This window comes from Triturus cristatus, chromosome 4_1, assembly GCF_964204655.1.
Source record: "Triturus cristatus chromosome 4_1, aTriCri1.1, whole genome shotgun sequence".
NCBI lineage: Eukaryota > Metazoa > Chordata > Amphibia > Caudata > Salamandridae > Triturus > Triturus cristatus.
This window is the reverse complement of record NC_140585.1, coordinates 8,314,364-8,336,748: the sequence shown is the minus strand read 5'-3', so window position 1 is coordinate 8,336,748 and position 22,385 is coordinate 8,314,364. Positions and strand designations below refer to the sequence as shown.

Below are 22,385 nucleotides of genomic sequence, written 5' to 3'. Positions count from 1 at the left end.
AAAAACTGAACCTAGAACATCTGCGGCTCCGAGAAGAACGGGAAGAAAAACAGAGGCAGAGAGAGCTCGAAGAAAAGAGATTAGCGTACGAACACGAGCGCAAACTGGCAGAAATAGACCTACGGAAGCAGAACAAAGAACTGGGGGTGCCCGAGCAACCGCGCACCCCAGGAGCGACAGAAAAGAAAGTACACATCCCCAAGGATGTCGTTCGAGAGTATGTCCGAGACGACGACATACAACAGTGGTTCAAGGCCTACGAGATCGCCATGACCTCCCACCGGATCGATCGAAGTGACTGGGGAGCCGGTCTATGGGGGAGGTTCGTCAATGAAGGCTGCGATGCCCTGTTACAGCTCCCAGACCATCTGATGACATCCTACGACCACATGAAGGCTGCCCTCCTCACCCGATATGGGCTCACACCCGAAATGTACCGCCAGAGGTTCCGAGACTGCACCCGGATCCCGGGTACAACTTGGGTGGAATATGTAAACTATTTCAGCCGAGCCTTCGAGGGTTGGATCAAGGGAAGCCACGTAACGACCTACGAGCAACTTTTTAATCTCATGGTGTGGGAGCACCTCTCTAACAACTGCTTCGTCGAGCTCCGGCAGCACCTCCTCGACAGTAAATTGACTGACCCACGGCAGCTCGCCGCCGAAGCTGACCGGTGGGAAAGCACCCGAGTAGGTCGGAGGGGGCCGCACGAACAGAACCGGAACAACCAAGGTCAGCACCGTCCCCGAGGAGGAGGAGGAGGACAGGGACGAGGAAGAGACACCGTCCCGGCCGCCCCCGCTGCCAGCACCACGCCCCCGGCCAGCCGGGGCAACCCCCCGATGCGCCCGGGGTTCCGAGCCAATATCACGTGTCACCGATGCCAGCAAGTCGGCCACTACGCCAATGACCCGAGCTGTCCACAGAACCAAACTCCGAGACCCCGCCAGGTAGCTGCCGCCGCCCTGGGGGAAGAGCAAATCTCCGAAGAACAGGAAGAATGCGAACAAGAACAACAAGAGTGGGAACCGGCCGCCATGATTCTAGCGTGCCTAGGGGGAAGAGACATGGTCCCGCGGGCTCCCCTACCCGCCAACACCAGAAAATATAGTCAGTGGGTGAACATTAATGGACGCAGGGCCGAAGCACTACGTGACACGGGGGCCAGTGTGACGGCCGTCCGCTGTCACCTGGTGACCCCAGAACAGATCCTGCCGAACATTCTCTGCCCCGTCCGTTCAGCCGACAATTCGGAGAGTCTATGTCGGATGGCCTGCGTCCCCTTCGAATGGGGAGGAGTCTCCGGCATGTTGAAGGTGACGGTCCGAGATGATGCCCCCGTGGACTGTCTCCTGGGGAATGATCTTGAGAGTTCCCCGTGGGCCGCCGTAGAAAGAAGAGAGCACCTGGGGATGTTGGGCCTCCCGGACTGGGCGTGCGTAAACACCCGGTCCATGGCCGCCCGTGCCATCCCCCGACCAGAAGAACCAGAATGGCCAGCACCTCCTCCCCCGATCGCTCCAGTAGAGGACACCGACCATACCGACCCCCCAGAGCAAACCCCCGAAGGGCTCGCTCAGCCCCAGGACCTTCCCGACCTGGCTCAGTGGCGTCAAGAAGGGGGGCCCACCCAGGAACAGTTCCGTCAAGAGCAGAAGACCTGTCCCTCCCTCGAGGGACTCCGCCAGCAAGCCCTCGCCCAGAGCGCAGGGGACACCACCGGAGCCCATTGGATCTATTGGGACAACAACCTGTTGTACAGTGAACAGAGAATCGCGGAGTTAGGGGCCAGTCGAGTGCTGGTGGTGCCCCTCCGTTTTAGAGACTTCTTGTTAAATTTGGCCCACGATGTCCCTCTGGCTGGACACCTGGGCCAGGACAAAACCTACAGTCGCCTGGTGACCCACTTTTTCTGGCCAAAGATGAGAAACGACGTCCTCAACCACTGCCGGTCCTGCCCCACGTGCCAGGCCAGCGGGAAGAGCGGCCGCAAACTTAAAGCACCTCTGCAACCCTTCCCAGTTGTCACCACCCCGTTCGAGAGGGTGGGAATAGACATTGTGGGGCCCCTGGACCCCCGTACAGCACAAGGACATTGGTTCATCCTGGTACTGGTGGACCACGCCACCCGCTACCCCGAGGCTGTTCCCCTGCGAACTGTAACCGCCCCGGTGGTCGGCCGGGCCTTAATGGGGATCTTCTCCCGGGTGGGCTTCCCCCGAGAAGTCGTCAGCGACAGAGGCACAAACTTTATTTCAAAATAAATGAAGTCCCTCTGGCAACAGTGCGGGGTCACCTACCGATTCACGACCCCCTATCACCCTCAAGGAAACGGACTAGTCGAGCGGTTCAACCGCACACTCAAGGGAATGATTGGGGGTTTGGAAGAGCCCCTCCGTCGCCAGTGGGATGTGCTACTTCCGTGCCTCCTCTTCGCATATCGAGAAGTCCCCCAGAAGTCCCTCGGCTTCAGCCCTTTCGAACTCTTGTACGGACACCCTGTGCGAGGGCCCCTCAGCCTAGTCAAAGAAGGTTGGGAGATGGCCCCCCTAAAGACCCCTCCAGACGTCTTCAAGTACCTCCTGACCCTGCGCAATCAGACCAGGCGATTCAGAGAAATGGCGAAAGCGAACCTTGAGGCCAGTCAGGAGGACATGAAAAAATGGTACGATCAAAATGCCTCCTCCATCGAATTCGAACCTGGCCAACAAGTGTGGGTGATGTCCCCCACCGAACCATGTGCTTTGCAGGACAAGTGGACGGGGCCCTTCAAAGTGGTCGAGCGCAAGAGCCCCGTCACCTATCTCATCGATATGGAATCTCCACGGAACCCCCTCCGGGTCCTCCACGCCAACAGACTCAAACCCCACTTTGTGCGCTCGGAGCTCAGCCTCCTGATGGCTACAGACAGTGGAGCGGAAGAAGACTCCGAGCCTCTCCCTGATCTCCTAAAGACTCGTGAGAAAGATGGTTCCGTGGACGGGGTCCGACTCTCAGATGCCCTCACCCCGGAACAGCGCCAAGGCTGCCGGGACCTCCTGCTGCAGTTTGCGACCCTGTTTTCCCTCACCCCAGGGGTCACCCCCTGGTGCTTGCACGACGTGGACACTGGGGACAGTCCCCCTATCAGACATCGGGCGTACCGCGTACCAGATCGGGTACGGGCCTGCATCCAAGAGGAGGTGTCAAAGATGCTCACGCTCGGGGTCATCGAGCCCTCGGACAGCCCCTGGGCCAGCCCGGTCGTGCTGGTCCCCAAAGCTGCTGCCCCCGGCACCCCTCCTGAGCTCCGATCTGCGTCGACTATCGGGGCTTGAATGCTGTCACCAGAACCGACGCTCATCCCATCCCCCGAGCGGATGAACTGATCGACCGCATGGGGGCTGCCCGCTACCTCAGCATCTTCGACCTGACAGCGGGCTACTGGCAGATCGGCCTCACACCCCGGGCTCAAGAACGATCCGCCTTTTCCACCCCCGATGGCCACTACCACTTCAAAGTCATGCCATTCGGCATGAAGAATGCCCCAGCTACTTTTCAGCGACTGGTGAACCAGGTGTTGGCGGGACTCGAGGAGTTCAGCGCCGCCTACCTGGACGATATCGCTGTGTACAGTCGCCACTGGTCCGACCACCTCCACCACCTCCGAGAGGTCCTGCAGGCCCTCCACCGGGCCGGACTCACAATCAAGGCCAGCAAGTGCCAAATTGGTCAGGGGTCCGTGACCTATCTCGGACACCAGGTGGGAAGCGGTCTGGTGGCCCCTCTACAACTCAAGATCGCTGCCATCCAGTCCTGGCAGCCTCCAGTCACGCAGACCGAGGTCCGAGCCTTCTTGGGGCTCACCGGCTACTACCGGCGGTTCGTGAGGGACTATGGCAGCATTGTGGGGCCCCTCACGGAACTCACATCCAAAAACCACCCGAAGAAGGTCAACTGGACCCCAGACTGTCAAGCGGCCTTCGAGAAGCTGAAGGCCGCCATGTGCACTGCTCCTGTGCTCCAGGCCCCCGACTACAGTCGGGAATTCATCGTGCCTCCGACCATGGCATCGGGGCGGTCCTCTCCCAGTTGAACTCCGAGGGACTTGACCAACCAGTGGCCTTCATCAGCAGACGCCTCCTGGCCCGAGAACAGCGCTGGAGCACCATCGAGAGGGAGGCCTTCGCAGTGGTGTGGGCCCTCAAAAAGCTCCGGCCCTATCTCTTCGGTACCCACTTCCGGGTGCAAACAGATCATCGGCCCCTGCAGTGGCTAATGCAGATGCGGGGGGAAAACCCCAAACTATTGCGTTGGTCCATCTCCCTGCAGGGGATGGACTTCACTGTGGAACATCGACCTGGCCAAGACCACGCCAACGCGGATGGCCTGTCACGCTTTTTCCGCCTCGACGAGGAGAGTCCCCAAGAGGATGGGTGACTCTCCCCGCCTTCAGCTGGGGGGGACGCATGTTGGACAGGCCACATAAAGGGCTTGCTCCCTCCCCGCATGACAGGGCCCGAGCCCCGGCCCTCCAGGTGTTACCCACAGAAGCAACCCGCACCCCGTCTCATACGGGACTCCTGCCCCCGGACATCTCTGTATCATGGGGCCGAACCACTACCGGCTCCCTCGCCCGGCCCGGCCGCCATCTTGGACACTGAACCACGAGGCCGCGTGGCCTCAGCTCAACCCTAACCCTGGGCCTGGCCAGGCCCCGACATCCCGGCACCACCCTCCACCCAGGAGGTGAACGGACCACTTGGCAGGTCAATGGGAGAAAGAAGTGTCGATGGCTCTCCCCCGCCAGGTGCCGATCGCCCCCCAGCTCCCCCGGGCGCTGGCTCCACCCCCCTGCTGGGTGTCTGGACTCCCTCATCCCGGACCTCCCGACCTCCAAGGGCGAGGGTCCGGACATCAAAGTGTGCCAGACCTATAACTGGGGCAGCTCCAGAGCAGGAAGGGAGTTGTATCCTGGAGTCGAGAGACACCGTGAAGAACTCATCCTTGACGGACTACTGGCACTGCCGTAGCCCTGCCTTGCGAACTATCGTCCTGCCTGCTGGCGCTGCCGCAACCTTCTGCATCCTTCATCCTCGTCGGGACCTGCTGGCGCTGCCGCGGACCGTTGTAACTACCACCTTCACCGGGACCTGCTGGCGCTGCCGCGAACCATTGTAACTTCCACCTTCACCGGGACCTGCTGGCGCTGCCGCGGACCGTTATAACTACCACCTTCACCGGGACCTGCTGGCGCCGCCGCGGCCCGTCCATCTAGAACGCCGAGCTCGAGGATTGTGAGCTATCCATCATATCATCGCATCTACCAGATTGGTAACAAGACTGTCCCGCTACCCCCTTTTCCCAACCAAGAGACTAGAATCGAGGGGACCCCTGAGTCCTGACCTCCTTGTACCATTCTATCGTACCTAAAGAGTGCTTATAAAGAACGTTAAACCTTATCTTCGTGTGGTGTACATCTGTGGGGGGGAAGTTACTCGTCTGTACGATCGCTGGAGACGGCTCTCCCCGGAGACCTCTCCCCTTGTCCTCGGCCGACCCTCCCAGTCCGTCTAACACTCATGTTGTTTGTACTTTGTATATTTCAAATTTCTGTTGCACTACCTTTCATATGCTTTCATACCCTATGTGCCTTATACTATCCTTATCTTGTAAAGCGCTCTGATACCTCTGGGTCTAGCCAGCGCAATATAAAACCGTCAAAATAAAATAAATAAATAAATAAAACTGCTGCTGTAATTGTTCATACATCTTTAATCAACTTTTTTGTTTATTAAAAAAAGCATTTAGATTATCACAGAATGCCCGGGTGGAGCACGGGGTAGTTTGGATTTCATCTGGGGATGGCAAATCATTCTGAATATCAAAAAACAATTTTTATTACTCGCTCGTATGATTAATTTTATCCTAGTAAGAGGACTTTGCATGTTGCGTTTTTGCCTTCATATTCTAATGGAGTTAGGCAATTTTATGGTTATGGCCCAACCAGTGGACAAGACTCGAATTACTGATTTTGGTTCTAACCATGCTTTAATGTTACGTTATACGTACCTCCACTTCTCTCACTGTCTTGCCGACACATAACAAGCCGCATAGGCATTTTACAGCATAAATCAATTTTTAAGAATTATAGATTGACGTATGATGTAATTTGATGGCTTTGCCCATTTTTTGGATACAACATCGTATTGCCTGTTATTATATTCCCACAGTGAATGCAGTTATGACATTGTTGCATTACTTTGTGGTTCACGGTTATTGAAAAGATAACAGTAAATCTAAAAACTTACGTACAAAAAGGTTCTTTCACAGCGAGAGACGTTCTGGATAAAGCATCTGGACAGGTTTTTACCTAATGTTCTCAATGGCAAGTTGGAAATTATTTGTTTCTTATAAGGCATCAACCTGTTCTACACATCGCTCACACACTGAACATATTCCATCTATATATAAGAAATACTGCCAGCTAGCCTTGACACACTAACTTTATATTGATTTCTTGTATTTTACTTTTATTTTTCTGTTCATGTTATATTGCATGTTTTAATTGGGGATGTGTGAGAAGCTGGCTTAGTATATGGTGCTCACTTACTGTAACCTGCACTAGTGGGTGTAAGACGGGGAAAGAGGCTTTTCACTGCAACCTGCACTAGTGGATGTAACACAGGTAAGAGGCCTTTTCCTGTAACCTGCACTAGTGGGTGTAAAACGGGGAAAGAGGCCTTTTACTGTAATCTGCACTAGTGGGTGTAACACGGGGAAATCTGCCTTTTACTGTAACCTGCACTAGTGGGTGTAACACTAGGAAAGAGGCCTTTTACTGTAACCTGCACTAGTGGGTGTAAGATGGGGAAAAGAGGCTTTTTACTGTAACCTGCACTAGTAGGTGTAACACTAGGAAAGAGGCCTTTTACTGTAACCTGTACTAGTGGGGTTAAGACAGGAAAAGAGGCCTCTCGCTGTAACCTGCACTAGTGGGTGTAAGAAGGGGGAAAGAGGCCTTTTACTGTAACCTGCACTAGTGGGTGTAAAACAGGGAAAGAGGCCTTTTAGTGTAACCTGCACTAGTGGGTGTAACACAGGGGAAGAGGCCTCTTACTGTAACCTGCACTAGTGGGTGTAAGACAGGGAAAGAGGCCTTTTACTGTAACCTGCACTAGTGGGTGTAACACAGGGTAAGAGGCCTCTTAATGTAACCTGCACTAGTGGGTGTAAGACAGGGAAAGAGGCATTTTACTGTAACCTGCACTAGTGGGTGTAAGACAGGGTAAGAGGCCTCTTACTGTAACCTGCACTAGTGGTTGTAAGACGGGGGAAAGAAGACTTTTACTGTAACCTGCACTAGTGGGTGTAAGAAGGGGGAAAGAGGCCTTTTACTGTAACCTGCACTCATGGGTGTAACACAGGGAAAGAGGCCTTTTACTGTAACCTGCACTAGTGGGTGTAACACGGGGGAAGAGGCCTTTTACTGTAAAACCGACACACAGCTGAGTTACAAGAGTTGCAGTAAAAGGTCTCACGTCACTTAGACATAACATGTGCTTCTTGTATAGGGTGTGTTCATCTCGAAGGGTGTCTTCTATAACAGATGTTTATTGCTGAGCTAAACATCAGAGTACTAATAACATTGTAAAATATGGTACAAGAATACTTGAATATGATATTAAAAAATATCTATAGAAGGGAAAGTCTTGGCTCTTTTATTTCACTCCCACCTTAAAGCCCACCAGGTCCGACTAAGACTTCCCCACCCCCTCTGCCGAGGCCTGCCTCCCTCCTCTGGCCCTCTCCTTCCCTCCCTCCTCTGTCTCGGATCCTTCTAAGACCCTCCGTCTCCCTCCCTCCTCTACCCCTCTCCCTCGCCACCTCATCTGCCCCTCGCCCCCTCCTCTGCCCCTTGCCCCCTCCTCTGCACCTCGCCCCCTCCTCTGCACCTCGCCCCCTCCTCTGCACCTCGCTCCCTCCCCCTCGTGCCCCTCCTCTGCCCTTCGCCCCCTCCTCTGCTCCTCCCCCCTTCTCTGCCCTTCTCCCCCTTCTCTGCCCTTCGCCCCCTCCTCTGCCCCTACCCCCTCCTCTGCCCCTACCCCCTCCTCTGCCCCTCGCCCCCCTCCTCTGCCCCTCGTGCCCCTTCCCACTTCCCTCTCCTCTGCCCCTCGCCCCCCCCCTGCCCCTCTCCAGCTCCCTCCCCTCTCCTCAGCCCCTCCACTGCCCCTCCCCCCCTCCACTGTCCCTCGCCCCCCTCCAATGCTCCTCGCCCTCTTCTACCCCTCCACCTCCCTCTGCCCCTCGCCCCCTGCTCTGCCCCTTGCCCCCCTCCTTTCCCCTCCTCTGCCCCTCCTCCTCTGCCCCTCGCCCCCCTCCTCTGCCCCCCTCTGTCCCTTGCCCCCTCCTCTGCCCCTCCTCCTCTGCCCCTCTCCACCTCCATCCCCCCTCCTCTGCCCCTCTTCCCTCCTCTGCCTCTCCCCCTCCTCTGCCCCTCGCCCCCTTCCTCTGCCCCTCGCCCCCTTCCTCTGCCCCTTGCGCCCCTCCTCTGCCCCTTGCGCCCCTCCTCTGCCCCTCGCCCCCTGCTCTGCCCCTCTAACCTCTCCTCCATCCTCCCTCCTCTGCACCCCCTCCTCTGCCCCCCTCCTCTGCCCCTCGCCCCCTTCCTCTGCCCCTCGCCCCTCCTCTGCCCCTCGCCCCCCTCACTCCCTCCCTCCCCCCTCCTCTGCCTCTACCCCCTCCTCTGCCCCTATCCCCCTCCTCTGCCCCTCGCCCCCTTCCTCTGCCCCTCGCCCCCTTCCTCTGCCCCTCGCCCCCATCCTCTGCCCCTCCTCTGCCCCTCGCCCCTGCTCTGCCCCTTGCCCCTCTCCATCCTCTTCCCCTCCTCCTCTGCCCCTCGCCCCCTCCTCAGCCCCTCGCCCCCTCCTCAGCCCCCCTCTGTCCCTTGCCCCCTCCTCTGCCCCTCCCTCCTCCTCTGCCCCTCGCCCCCTCTCCACCTCCATCCCCCCTCCTCTGCCCCTCTTCCCACATCTGCCTCTCCCCCCTCCTCTGCCCCTCGCCCCCTTCCTCTGCCCCTTGCGCCCCCTTCCTCTGCCCCTTGCGCCCCTCTTCTGCCCCTCGCCCCCTCCTCTGCCCCTCGCCCCCCTCCTCTGCCCCTCGCCCCCCTCCTCTGCCTCTACCCCCTCCTCTGCCCCTCGCCCCCTTCCTCTGCCCCTCGCCCCCTTCCTCTGCCCCTCGCCCCCTTTCCTCTGCCCCTCGCCCCCCTTCCTCTGCCCCTCGCCCCCCTTCCTCTGCCCCTCGCCCCACTTCCCTGTCCCTCGCCCCACTTCCCTGTCCCTCGCCCCACCTCCCTGCCCCTTGCCCCCCCTCCCACTCCATCTTCTCTCCACCCTCCTCTGCCCCTCATCCTCTGCCCCTCGCCCCCTCCTCTGCCCCTCGCCCCTTCCTCTGCTCCTCGCCCCTTCCTCTGCTCCTCGCCCCTTCCTCTGCTCCTCGCCCCTCCACTGCCCCTCACCCCCCTCCACTGCCCCTCACCCCCCTCCACTGCCCCTCACCCCCCTCCACTGCCCTCCACCCCCCCTCCTCTGGCCCTCTCCCTCGCCCCCTCATCTGCCCCTCTCCCCCCTCCTCTGGCCCTCGCTCGCAGCCTCCTCCTCTGCCCTTCAGCCATCTCCTCCGCCCCTCGCCCCCTTCCTCTGCCCCTTGCGCCCCTCCTGCCCCTCGCCCCCTGCTCTGCCCTCGCCCCCCTCCTCTGCCCCCCTCCTCTGCCCCTCTTCCCATCTCTGCCTCACCCCCTTCCTCTGCCCCTCGCCCCCTTCCTCTGCTCCACCTCCCTGCCCCTACCCCCTCCTCTGCCCCTCGGCCCATTCTCTGCCCCTTGCCCCACCTCCCTACCCCTTCTTCTGCCCCTCGCCCCCCCCTCTGCCCCTCGCCCCCCCCCTCTGCCCCTCCCTCCTCTGCCCCTCGCCCCTCCCTCCTCTGCTCCTTGCCCCCCTCCCTCCTCTCCTCTGGGCCCGCCTAAGACTCACCCTCTCTCCTCTTTCAAGGGTTTCTTGTCCTTCACCGTTGGAAATTAATGAACACTTTCACTTCCGGGTCAATGCGGCAGAGTCAGCAGAAGTAACGGATGCCGATGAGCTCTCCTCAGGCCTGTAAGTACAATAGTGTCCGGGTCACCGGGGGCAGAGCCAGCAGCGGCAGCAGAGGCTGAATGAAGTATCCTCTCAGGATAACCCTAACCCTGCCCCCTCCCTCACACAAATGTCTGCTTCCGAGTCAGCGGCGGAAGAGTCAGCGTCAGTACCGGATGCTGATGAGCTCCTCTGTGCCTGCAGGTAGAATAGTGTCCGGGTCACTGGGGGCAGCGTCAGCACGAGCAATGATTCCTGTCCGGTCCCAGACTCCCAGCCTCCTGCAGTGGGGAGAGGAGCCTTTGAGGGTCTGTCTGTCCAGTGGAAGGAGGAGCCCCTGAGGGTCTGCCTGTCTGTCCAGTGGAAGGAGGAGCTCCTGAGGGTCTGTCAGTCTGTCCAGTGGAAGGAGGAACCCTGAGGGTCTGTCTGTCTGTTCAGTGCAAGGAAGAACCCTGAGGGTCTGTCTGTCTGTCCAGTGCAAGGAGGAGCCCTGTCTGCAGGTACCTTCAGTTTCAGTCGGGGTAAGTTAGACATTAGATAAAGAGTGCCCTACCATCCTGCAACCTATGAAGTGCGAATGCAGCCTGGGGATGTACTGACCTCACACCATAGGGGGGGGGGGGGCAGCCTGCAGGTGTACTGGCCTCACACCATCATCAGGGGTGCAGGGGGCAGGTGTACTTACCTCACACCATTATCAGGGGGGGGGAGGGCAGGTGTACTGACCTCACACCATCATCGGGGGGGGGGGGGGGGGTGCAGGTGTACTGACCTCACACCATCAGCAAGGGTTTCAGGGGGCAGGTGTACTAACCTCACACCATCATCAGGGGGGTACAGGGGGCAGGTGTACTGCCCTCACACCATCATCGGGGGTGCAGGGGGCAGGTGTACTGACCTCACACCATCATCGGGGGGCAGGTGTACTGACCTCACACCATCATCAGGGGGGGCAGGTGTACTGACCTCGCAACATCATCGGGGGGGATACAGGGGACAGGTGTACTGACCTCACACCATCATCAGAGGGTGCAGGGGGCAGGTGTACGACCTCACACCATCATCGGGGGATGCAGGGGGCAGGTGTACTGACCTCACACCACCATCGAAGGGTGCAAGCGACAGGTGTTCTGACCTCGCACCATCATCGGGGATGCAGGGGGCAGGTGTACTGACCTCACACCATCATCAGGGGTGCAGTCTGCTAGTGCACTGGCCTCACACCATCATTGGGGGGTGCAGGGGGCAGGTGTACTGACCTCACACCATCATCAGAGGGTGCAGGGGGCAGGTGTACGACCTCACACCATCATCGGGGGATGCAGGGGGCAGGTGTACTGTCCTCACACCATCATCAGGGGTGCAGCCTGCAGTTGTACTGACCTCACACCATGATCGGGGGGATGCAGGGGGCAGGTGTATTGGCCTCAGACCATCATCAGTGGGTGCAGGGGGCAGGTGATCTAACCTCACACCATCATCGGGGGTGCAGCTTGCAGGTGTACTGACCGTTCACCATCATCAGGAGGTGCAGGGGGCAGGTGTGCAGGCCTCACACCATCATCAGGGGGATGCAGTCTGCAGGTGTATGTGTAATGTTTAATAAATGTGATACTACATGGCCCACTGTTATATATGAATCCCGTCATTTAGACATGGCTCTTTAAAGAACATTGCATTTTGATATTTATTCACCAATATTAACAGTGTTTAGATCCAAGCTACGTGTCCCAGAATGCTATATATCTTTGCTGAAATTCAGGACTTGAGATGTACTGTGCAATGGGGTCACTTTGTGACCTTGTTAGAGTACATCAAAGATTCAGTGTGGCCTCAGTGTGTGGTTGTTAGAAAAGGTAGATGGACCGGGAGGGTCGGCCGGGGTCAGGAGGAGAGGTCTCCGGGGAGAGCCGTCTCCAGCGATCGTACAGACAAGTAACTTCCCCCCCACAGACAGATATCACACACGGATAAGGTTCAGTGATCTTTATCGACACTTATTTAAGGTACGGTAAAATGGTACAAGGAGGTCTGGACTCAGGGGTCCCCTCGATTAGAGTCTCGTAAGGTAGGGAAGGGGGTAGCGGGACAGTCTATTTACCAATCAGGTAATTCGGATGAGATGGTGATGAGCTCACAATCCTCGAGCTTGGTGGTTAGGTGGTATGGGCCGCGGCAGCGCCAGCAGGTCCCGGTGCGGATGGTCGATACAACGGGCCGCGGCAGCGCCAGCAGGTCCCAGGAAGATGAAGGTTGCAGAGGGCCGCGGCAGCGCCAGCAGGTCCCGGGGAGGATGGTCGTTACAACGGGCCGCGGCAGCGCCAGCAGGTCCCAGGAAGATGAAGGTTGCAGAGGGCCGCGGCAGCGCCAGCAGGTCCCGGTGAGGATGGTCGGTACAACGGGCCGCGGCAGCGCCAGCAGGTCCCAGGAAGATGAAGGTTGCAGAAGGCCGCGGCAGCGCCAGCAGGTCCCGGTGAGGATGGTCGGTACAACGGGCCGCGGCAGCGCCAGCAGGTCCCAGGAAGATGAAGGTTGCAGAAGGCCGCGGCAGCGCCAGCAGGCAGGACGATGGTTCACAAGAGCGGGCTACGGCAGCGCCAGTAGACCGTCAGGGTTGAGTTCACTCGGTGTCTCTCGACTCCAGGATACAACTGCCTTCCTGCTCCGGAGCTGTCTTAGTTATAGGGCTGGTGCCCTTTGATGTCCGGACCCTCGCACTTGGAGGTCGGAGGGTCCGGGATGAAGGTGTCCAGACACCCAGCAGGGGGTGGAGCCAGCGCCTGGGGGCTGCTGGAGGCGATCGGCACCTGGCGGGGGAAGAGCTCTTGACGCTTCGTTCTCCCATTGACCTGCCAAGTGGTCCGCTCACCTCCTGGGTGGATGGTGGTGCCGGGATGTCGGGGCCGGCCAGGCCCGGGGTTAGGGTCGAGGTGAGGCCACGCGGCCGCGTGGTGCAGGGCCCAAGATGGCGGCTTGACCTGGCCGGGGAAGCCGGTGGGGCTGGACCCCGTGATGAGTAGGGGTCCGAGGGCAGAGGGTCCGTCGGGAGACGGAGTACAGGGGCTTGTCACGGGGGTATGCTGGGTGGGCCGGAGCTCGGGCCCTGTCGTGCGGGGGGGGAGCCAGCCCTCTGTGTGGCCTGTCCAACATGCGTCCCCCCCAGCTGAAGGCGGGGAGAGTCACCCATCTCCTTGGGGACTCTCTTCGTCGAGGCGGAAAAAGCGGGACAGGCCGTCCGCGTTGGCGTGGTCTTGGCCTGGCCGGTGCTCCACAGTGAAGTCCATTCCCTGCAGGGAAATGGACCAGCGCAAGAGTTTTGGGTTCTCCCCCCGCATCTGCATCAGCCACTGCAGGGGTCGATGGTCGGTTTGTACCCGGAAGTGGGTACCGAAGAGATAGGGCCGGAGCTTTTTGAGGGCCCACACTACTGCAAATGCCTCCCTCTCGATTGTGCTCCAACGCTGTTCTCGGGCCAGGAGACGTCGACTGATGAAGGCCACCGGCTGGTCATGACCTTCGGGGTTCAGCTGAGAGAGGACGGCCCCGATGCCGTGGTCGGAGGCGTCGGTCTGTACTACAAATTCCCGACTGTAATCGGGGGCCTGGAGCACCGGGGCGGTGCACAGGGCGGCCTTCAGCTCTTCGAAGGCCGCTTGACAATCAGGAGTCCAGTGGACCCGCTTCGGTTGATTCTTGGATGTGAGTCCCGTGAGGGGCCCCACGATGCTGCCGTAGTCCTTCACGAACCGCCGGTAGTAGCCGGTGAGCCCCAAGAAGGCTCGGACCTCGGTCTGGGTGACGGGGGGCTGCCAGGACTGGATGGCAGCAATCTTAAGTTGTAGTGGGGCCACCAGCCCGCTTCCCACTTGGTGCCCCAGGTAGGTCACAGACCCTTGGCCAATTTGGCACTTGCCGGCTTTAATGGTGAGGCCGGCCCGCTGGAGGGCTTGGAGGACCTCTTGGAGGTGACGGAGGTGGTCGGACCAGTGGCGGCTGTATACAGCGATATCGTCCAGGTAGGCAGCGCTGAATTCTTCGAGCCCTGCCAAGACCTGGTTCACAAGACGTTGGAATGTGGCGGGGGCATTCTTCATGCCAAAGGGCATGACCTTAAATTGATAGTGGCCATCGGGGGTGGAGAAGGCTGACCGTTCCTGAGCCCTGGGTGTGAGGCCGATCTGCCAGTAGCCCGCCGTCAGGTCGAAGATACTAAGGTAGCGGGCGGCCCCCAGCCGGTCGATCAGCTCGTCTGCTCGGGGGATGGGATGAGCGTCGGTCCGGGTGACAGCGTTCAAGCCCCGGTAGTCGACGCAGAATCTCAGTTCAGGGGCGGTGCCGGGGGCAGCGGCCTTGGGAACTAATACAACCGGACTGGCCCAGGGACTGTCCGAGGGCTCGATGACCCCGATCGTGAGCATCTTGGCCACTTCCTCCTGTATGCAGGCCCGTACCCGATCTGGTACGCGGTAGGCCCGGTGCCGGACAGGGGGACTGTCCCCGGTGTCTACGTCGTGCAAACACCAGGGGGTGACCCCGGGGGTGAGGGAGAACAGGGCAGCGTACTGCAGCAGGAGGTCCCGGCAGTCCTGGCGTTGCTCCGTAGTGAGGGCGTCAGAGAGCCGGACCCCATCTACGGACCCGTCCTTCTCTTGAGTCTTCAGGAGGTCCGGGAGGGGCTCGGAGTCTTCTTCTGTGCCACTGTCCGTAGCCATCAAGAGGCTTAGTTCGGAGCGCACAAAGTGCGGTTTGAGCCGGTTGGTGTGGAGGACCCGAAGGGGGTTCCGGGAGGTCCCCAGGTCGATGAGATAAGTGACGGGGCTTTTGCGCTCGACCACTTTGAAGGGCCCCGTCCACTTATCTTGCAGGGCACACGGTTCGGTGGGGGACATTACCCATACTTGCTGCCCCGGCTCGAATTCCACGGAGGAGGCATTGTGGTCATACCACCTCTTCATGTCTTCCTGGCTGGCCTCGAGGTTCGCCTTGGCAATCTCCCTGAAGCGCCGGGTCTGGTTTCGTAAGGCCAGGAGGTATTTGAAGACGTCTGGAGGGGTCGTTAGGGGGGCCAACTCCCAGCCCTCCTTCACGAGACTGAGGGGCCCTCGCACAGGGTGTCCGTATAGGAGTTCAAAGGGGCTAAAGCCGAGGGACTTCTGGGGTACTTCTCGGTAGGCGAAGAGGAGGCACGGGAGCAGTACATCCCACTGGCGACGGAGAGGCTCTTCCAATCCCCCAATCATCCCTTTGAGAGTGCGGTTGAACCGCTCCACTAGTCCGTTTCCTTGGGGGTGATAGGGGGTCGTGAATCTGTATGTGACCCCGCATTGTTGCCAGAGGGACTTCATGTACTTCGATATGAAGTTCGTACCTCGGTCGCTGACGACTTCTCGGGGGAAGCCTACCCGGGAGAAGATCCCCATCAGGGCCCGGCCAACCACTGGAGCGGTCACGGTCCGTAGGGGCACCGCCTCGGGATAGCGGGTGGCATGGTCCACTAGTACCAAGATGAACCTGTGTCCTTGTGCCGTGCGAGGGTCCAGCGGCCCCACAATGTCTATCCCCACCCTCTCGAACGGGGTGGTGACCACCGGGAAGGGTTGTAGAGGGGCCTTAAGCTTCCGGCCACTCTTCCCGCTTGCTTGGCATGTGGGGCACGATCGGCAGTGGTTCAGGACGTCATTCCTCATTTTTGGCCAGAAAAAGTGGGTCACCAGTCGACTGTACGTTTTATCTTGGCCCAGGTGCCCAGCCAGGGGGACATCGTGGGCTAGGTTGAGTAGAAAGTCTCGGAAGCGGAGCGGTACCACCAGAACTCGACTGGCCCCCAGCTCGGCGATTCTTTGCTCGCTGTAGAGCAGGTCGTTATCCCAGTAGACCCAGTGGGTTCCGGTGGTGTCCCCGGCGGCTTGGGTGCTGGCTTGTTGGCGAAGTCCCTCGAGGGAGGGACAGGTCTTTTGCTCCTGGCGGAACTGTTCTTGGGTGGGCCCCCCTTCTTGCCGCCACTGAGCCAGATCCGGAAGGTCCTGGGGTTGCGCGTTTTCTTCGGGGGCCGGGTCTGGGAGGTCGGCCTCGCCGTTGTCCTCTACGGGGGCAACCGGGGGCGGAGGTGCCGGCCATTCGGTTTCTTCTGATCGGGGGGCGGCCCGGCCGGCCATGGATCGGGTGGTTATGCAGGCCCAGTCCGGGAGGCCCAGCATCCCCAAGTGCTCTCTTCTCTCGACGGTGGCCCACGGGGAACTCTCGAGGTCATTCCCCAGGAGGCAGTCCACGGGGGCATCGTCCCGGACCGTCACTTTCAGTAGGCCGGAGACCCCTCCCCATTCAAACGGGACGCAGGCCATCTTGCACATGCTTTCAGAGTTATCTGCCGAGCGGACGGGGCAGAGAATGTTCGGCAAGATCTGCTCGGGCTTCACCAGGTGACAGCGGACGGCCGTCACGCTGGCGCCGGTGTCGCGCAAGGCCTCAGCTCTCTGTCCATTAATGGTCACCCACTGACCGTATTTCCTGGTGTTGGCGGGTAGGGGAGCCCGCGGAACCATGTCTCTTCCCCCTAAGCATGCCAGGACCATGGCGGCCGGTTCCCACCCTTGCTGGTCCGGCTCACACTCCTCGGGACCCTCCAACGACTGCTCCTCCCCCAGGGCAGCGGCAGCTACCTGGCGGGGTTTGGGCGTGTGGTTCAGCGGGCAGTTCGGATCGTTGGCGTAGTGGCCTAGTCGCTGGCATCTGTGGCACGTGACGTTGGCTCGGTACCCAGGCCGCAACGGGGGGTTGCCCCGGCCGGCCGGCGGCGGGGTGCTGGCCACGGTTGTTGCTGGCAAGGCGTCTCTCCCCCGCCCCTGGCCTCCTCCTCCTCGAGGACGGTGCTGGCCTTGGTTGCTTCTGTTCTGGTCGTGTGGCCCTTTCCGGCCCACTCGGGTGCTCTCCCACCGGTCAGCTTCGGCGGCGAGCTGCTGGGGGTCAGTCAGCTTACTGTCGAGTAGGTGCTGCCGGAGCTCGACGAAGCAGTTGTTTGACAGGTGTTCCCATACCATGAGGTTGAAGAGCTGTTCGTAGGTGGTGACCTGACTTCCCTTGATCCAACCCTCGAAGGCCCGGCTGAAATAGTTCACGTATTCCACCCAAGTGGTACCTGGGATCCGGGTGCAATCCCTGAACCTCTGGCGGTACATCTCGGGCGTGAGGCCGTAGCGGGTGAGGAGGGCAGCCTTCATGTGGTCGTAGGACGACATTTGGTGATTGGGGAGCTGCAGCAGGGCATCGCGACCCTCGTTGATAAATCTCCCCCAAAGTCCGGCTCCCCAATCACTCCGGTCGATCCGGTGGGAGGTCATTGCGATCTCATAGGCCTTAAACCATTGTTGTATGTCGTCTTCTCGGACATACTCGCGGACCACATCCTTGGGGATGTGAACTTTTTTCTCAGTTGGTCCCGGGGTGTGTGGTCTTTCAGGCACCCCCAAGTCCTTATGCTGTTTGCGCAGTTCTATCTCTGCCAATTGGCGCTCGTGCTCGAGCGTTATCTTTTTCTCTTCCAGCTCTCTCTGTCTCTGTTTTTCTTCTCGCTCCTCTCGAATCCGCATATGCTCGAGGTTGAGTTTCTGTTCAGCCAACTTGAGCTCCCCATCCATCTTGAGTCGTGCCATCTCTAATTCGTGCAGTCTGACTCTGTCTCTTTCTCGTATTTCCTCCGGTGAGAGGCCCGTTCCCCGTTCCTCGGGAGTCGTGGCGTTCCCCTCTGGTGTAACGCTGTTTTGGTCTGGTGTGACGCTGCCTTGGTCGGAGGGTCTTGCGACCCCCGTTTCTGTCCACGACTCAAGGGCGTGCTTTAGGTCATCCTTGGTACTCAGGCCGGTGGTAGCAATGCCAAGTTCTATGCAAAATTGTCTCAGTTCGCGGTGGTTGTACTCCTCTAGTTTTTCCATTTGGAACTTCTCGGTGGAGCTGCTATCTTTGGTCGACATCGTGCTTTGTCGTGGGGTGAGCTACTCTCTGTACGATTACGCGTTGATTCGGATCGCGCCGCTGGCCACCAATGTTAGAAAAGGTAGATGGACCGGGAGGGTCGGCCGGGGTCAGGAGGAGAGGTCTCCGGGGAGAGCCGTCTCCAGCGATCGTACAGACAAGTAACTTCCCCCCCCACAGACAGATATCACACACGGATAAGGTTCAGTGATCTTTATAGGCACTTATTTAAGGTACGGTAAAATGGTACAAGGAGGTCTGGACTCAGGGGTCCCCTCGATTAGAGTCTCGTAAGGTAGGGAAGGGGGTAGCGGGACAGTCTATTTACCAATCAGGTAATTCGGATGAGATGGTGATGAGCTCACAATCCTCGAGCGTGGTGGTTAGGTGGTATGGGCCGCGGCAGCGCCAGCAGGTCCCGGTGCGGAAGGTCGATACAACGGGCCGCGGCAGCGCCAGCAGGTCCCTGGAAGATGAACGGTCCGCGGCAGCGCCAGCAGGTCCCGGTGAGGATGGTCGTTACAACGGGCCGCGGCAGCGCCAGCAGGTCCCAGGAAGATGAAGGTTGCGGAGGGCCGCGGCAGCGCCAGCAGGTCCCGGTGAGGATGGTCGGTACAACGGGCCGCGGCAGCGCCAGCAGGTCCCAGGAAGATGAAGGTTGCAGAAGGCCGCGGCAGCGCCAGCAGGCAGGACGATGGTTCACAAGAGCGGGCTACGGCAGCGCCAGTAGACCGTCAGGGTTGAGTTCACTCGGTGTCTCTCGACTCCAGGATACAACTGCCTTCCTGCTCCGGAGCTGCCTCAGTTATAGGGCTGGTGCCCTTTGATGTCCGGACCCTCGCACTTGGAGGTCGGAGGGTCCGGGATGAAGGTGTCCAGACACCCAGCAGGGGGTGGAGCCAGTGCCCGGGGGAGCTGGGGGTGATCGGCACCTGGCGGGGGAGAGCCCTTGACACTTCGGTCTCCCATTGACCTGCCAAGTGGTCCGCTCACCTCCTGGGTGGATAGTGGTGCCGGGATGTCGGGGCCGGCCAGGCCCGGGGTTAGGGTCGAGGGGAGGCCAGGCGGCCGCGTGGTACAGGGTCCAAGATGGCGGCTTGACCCGGCCGGGAAAGCCGGTGGGGCTGGACCCCGTGATGAGTAGGGGTCCGAGGGCAGAGGGTCCGTCGGGGGACAGGGTACAGGTGCTGGTCGCGGGGTTATGCCAGGTGGCCCGGAGTCCTGGCCTTGTCGAGCGGGGAGGGCGCGAGCCGTCTGTGAGGCCTGTCCAACAATGATAAATATATTTCTTTTTGCGTTTGAGTCTAGATTTTTTCTTGCAAAAAGGTTATATGTGGCTGTCCAGTCAGCTCGTTACTCCCATTGCAGGAAATCCTGTTATGGGTTATGTGTTATAAGCTTAGTGGGCTATTGCATAATATTACAATAAAAAGACTTATGCATAGAGCTCTTGAAAGTGTAGCTTTAGTTGCTGAATATTTGTAATTACAAGTATATCCCATTTCACCATTGGCATCCCTGCTGCAGCAGCGAAATTAAAAGCACTGCTCTTGGGATTTTCGTCATCGCATTTGTGAAAATCGAATAACTTTCTCTTTATTTCTCTTTCCCTTCGTTGTCCATCTCAACTTCTATGTATGTGTAAACCTCTCCAGCTGGACAGTTACCTGTGACCCTGCTGAGTAAGATAATGGGACCGGCCAGGACACAGGAGATGCACTGAGGCTTAAAGAGAACAGTAGAGCGAGAGACATGAGGTGGAAAGGAGAGACAGAAATAATGTAGAAAGATATGACAGGTGGAGAAAAGTAAAGTATAAAGAAAATGTGAGGTAGCTGGGTGGAAAGATAAAGAGTGGTAGATAGAGGAAGATGTGAAAGAGACGTAGAGAAATAGGTAGAGTTTAGAGAGATCTAGAGGTAGGGAGAAGGCAATGTAGAGAGGCAGAAGAGGACAGTATTCCAAGAGGGAGGTGGAGAGAGAGGTATTGTAGGGAGAATTAGAAAGAGGTAAAAGCAGCAAGAAGTGGAAGTAGAAAAACATAGAGATGCACGCTAGAGAGAGCAAAACGAGAAGAGGTAGAGCACAACATTTCAGGTAACGAGAGTAGAGGGGGTGAAGGTAGAAAGATAAATGTGGTGTAGAGCGAAACGAGAAAGTTATAAGACATAAGTGAATTATAGAAAGAGAGGTGATGTTAATACGGAGATACCAAGTTGTGAGATAAAGAAAGAGGAAGAGACAGTTAGGTAGAGCGATCTGTCCAGGAAAAGTTAAAGAGAGATAGTTGACGTGGAGGGGGTGAGGTGAAATGGAGAAGACGATCCAGAGAGAGAAATATGTGTTTGCATGAAAGAGCAAGCAAGGGAGAGAGGAAGAGAGAATAGTTTATAGTCGAGGTAGAGGAATAGAGTTAATCAGAAAGTAGTAAATATTGAGAGAGGTGAAGGAAAGGGAACATCATCTTCTGAGGTGGACACACGCCACACCTATATTAAAATAACAAATCCACTCTAAGACCCTCTGCCTCAGCTCTAAAGGGTTGAGAGGTCTAGCCCCTCACTTCATTGCAGACCAGGTGGAAATGCATACACCCATACCAAACCAATCAATCATAACATTTGTAAAGCGCACTACCTACCCGTGAGGGTTTCAAGGCGCTTGGGTGGTGGGGGCTGCTACTGGTCAAAGAGCCAGGTTTTGAGGAGTCTTCTGAAGGTCAGCAGGTCCTGGGTCTGACGAAGGTCGGTGGGGAGCGTGTTCCAGGTTTTGGTGGCGAGGTAGGAGAAGGATCTGCCGCCGGCGGTGGTTTTCCAGATGCATGGCACTGTAGCGAGGGCGAGGCTGGCAGAGCGGAGGCTGCGGGCGGGGGTGTTGAAGCTGAGTCGGTCGTTGAGGTATGCCGGACCGGCGTTGTGTATGGCCTTGTGTGCGTGGATGAGGAGTTTGACGGGGATGTATGACGTTACAACGCATACTTTTACAACGCATGCACTTACAACGCAATTTTTACAACGCAACATCCACTACAACGCATTCTATTACATCGCATGACACTACAACGCATTTTTAAAAACTACCTTTACAACGCATTCCATTACATCGCATACTACCTTTACAACGCATACCATTACAACGCATAATGTTAAATTGCATTTAAGGTAAGTATTGGATAGTATAGGGGTAAAAATTACTATTCTTACTCCATGGGGTGCAACAGTAGGGTAAGTGTTGGATAGTATAGAGGTAAAAATTCCTATTCTAACTCCAGGGGGTGCAACAATAGGGTAAGTGTTGGATAGTATAGGGGTAAAAATTACTATTCTAACTCCAGGGGGTGCAACAGTAGGGTAAGTGTTGGATAGTATAGGGGTAAAAATTACTATTCTAACTCCAGGGGGTGCAACAGTAGGGTAAGTGTTGGATAGTATAGGGGTAAAAATTACTATTCTAACTCCAGGGGGTGCAACAGTAGGGTAAGTGTTGGATAGTATAGGGGTAAAAATTACTATTCTAACTCCAGGGGGTGCAACAGTAGGGTAAGTGTTGGATGGTATGCATTGTAATGGTATGCGTTGTAATGGTATGAGTTGTAATGCCTGCGTTGTAGTGACATGCGATGTAGTGTCTGCGTTGTAATGGTATGCGTTGTAATGGTATGCGTTGTAGTGTCATGCGTTGTAAAGGATGTTGCGTTGTAATGCCTGCGTTGTAAGTGTAGTGCGATGTAATAGTTGCGTTGTAAAGGTTGTTTCCCGTTTGAAGGTGATCCTCTTGTCGACGGGGAGCCAGTGTAGGCCTCTTAGGTGGGGTGCCATGTGGCTGCGTCGGGGGGACGTCGAGGATCAGTCGTGCTAGACGTTCTGGATGCGTTGCAGCCGTCTTAGGAGCTCTATTGTTGTTCCTGCGTAGAGGGCGTTCCCGTAGTCCAGTCTGCTGGTGACGAGGGCCTGGGTAACGGTTTTCCTTGTGTCGGAGGGGATCCATTTGAAGATCCTGCGGAGCATTCGGAGGGTGTTGAAGCAGGACCCGGAAACGGCGTTGACTTGCTTGGTCATGGAGAGGGCGGAGTCGAGGATGATCCCCAGGTTGCGCGCGTGGTCGGTGGGTTCTGGGGCTGTTCCTAGCTATGTAGGCCACCAGGAGTCGTCCCAGGCTGATGGGGTGGGGCCGAGGATGAGGACCTCTGTTTTGTCTGAGTTCAGCTTCAGCCTTCTGTCCTTCATCAATTCAGCGATGGCCTTCATGCCTCTGTGGAGGTTGTCTTTGGCGTTGTGGGGGTCTTCGGTGAGGGATATGATCAGC

The 22,385-nt window shown here is 57.9% G+C and overlaps 2 protein-coding genes across 2 annotated transcripts in view; one reads left to right on the top strand and one right to left on the bottom strand.

The window, feature by feature from the left end:
* LOC146839282 (uncharacterized) overlaps nt 1–10,070 on the bottom strand; it is a 98,839-nt gene extending 88,769 nt beyond the window's left edge. Inside the window, exon 1 of the mRNA XM_085651309.1 lies at nt 10,011–10,070. The gene's annotated coding sequence lies outside the window, so the exon portion shown is untranslated. The remainder of the gene's footprint in view (nt 1–10,010) is intronic.
* The window catches only part of LOC146839281 (uncharacterized), a 396,410-nt gene that overhangs the window by 239,403 nt on the left and 134,622 nt on the right, over nt 1–22,385 (top strand). Inside the window, 1 exon segment of the mRNA XM_085650760.1 lies at nt 10,513–10,633. Coding sequence (XP_085506886.1) covers nt 10,513–10,633 — 121 coding nt within the window.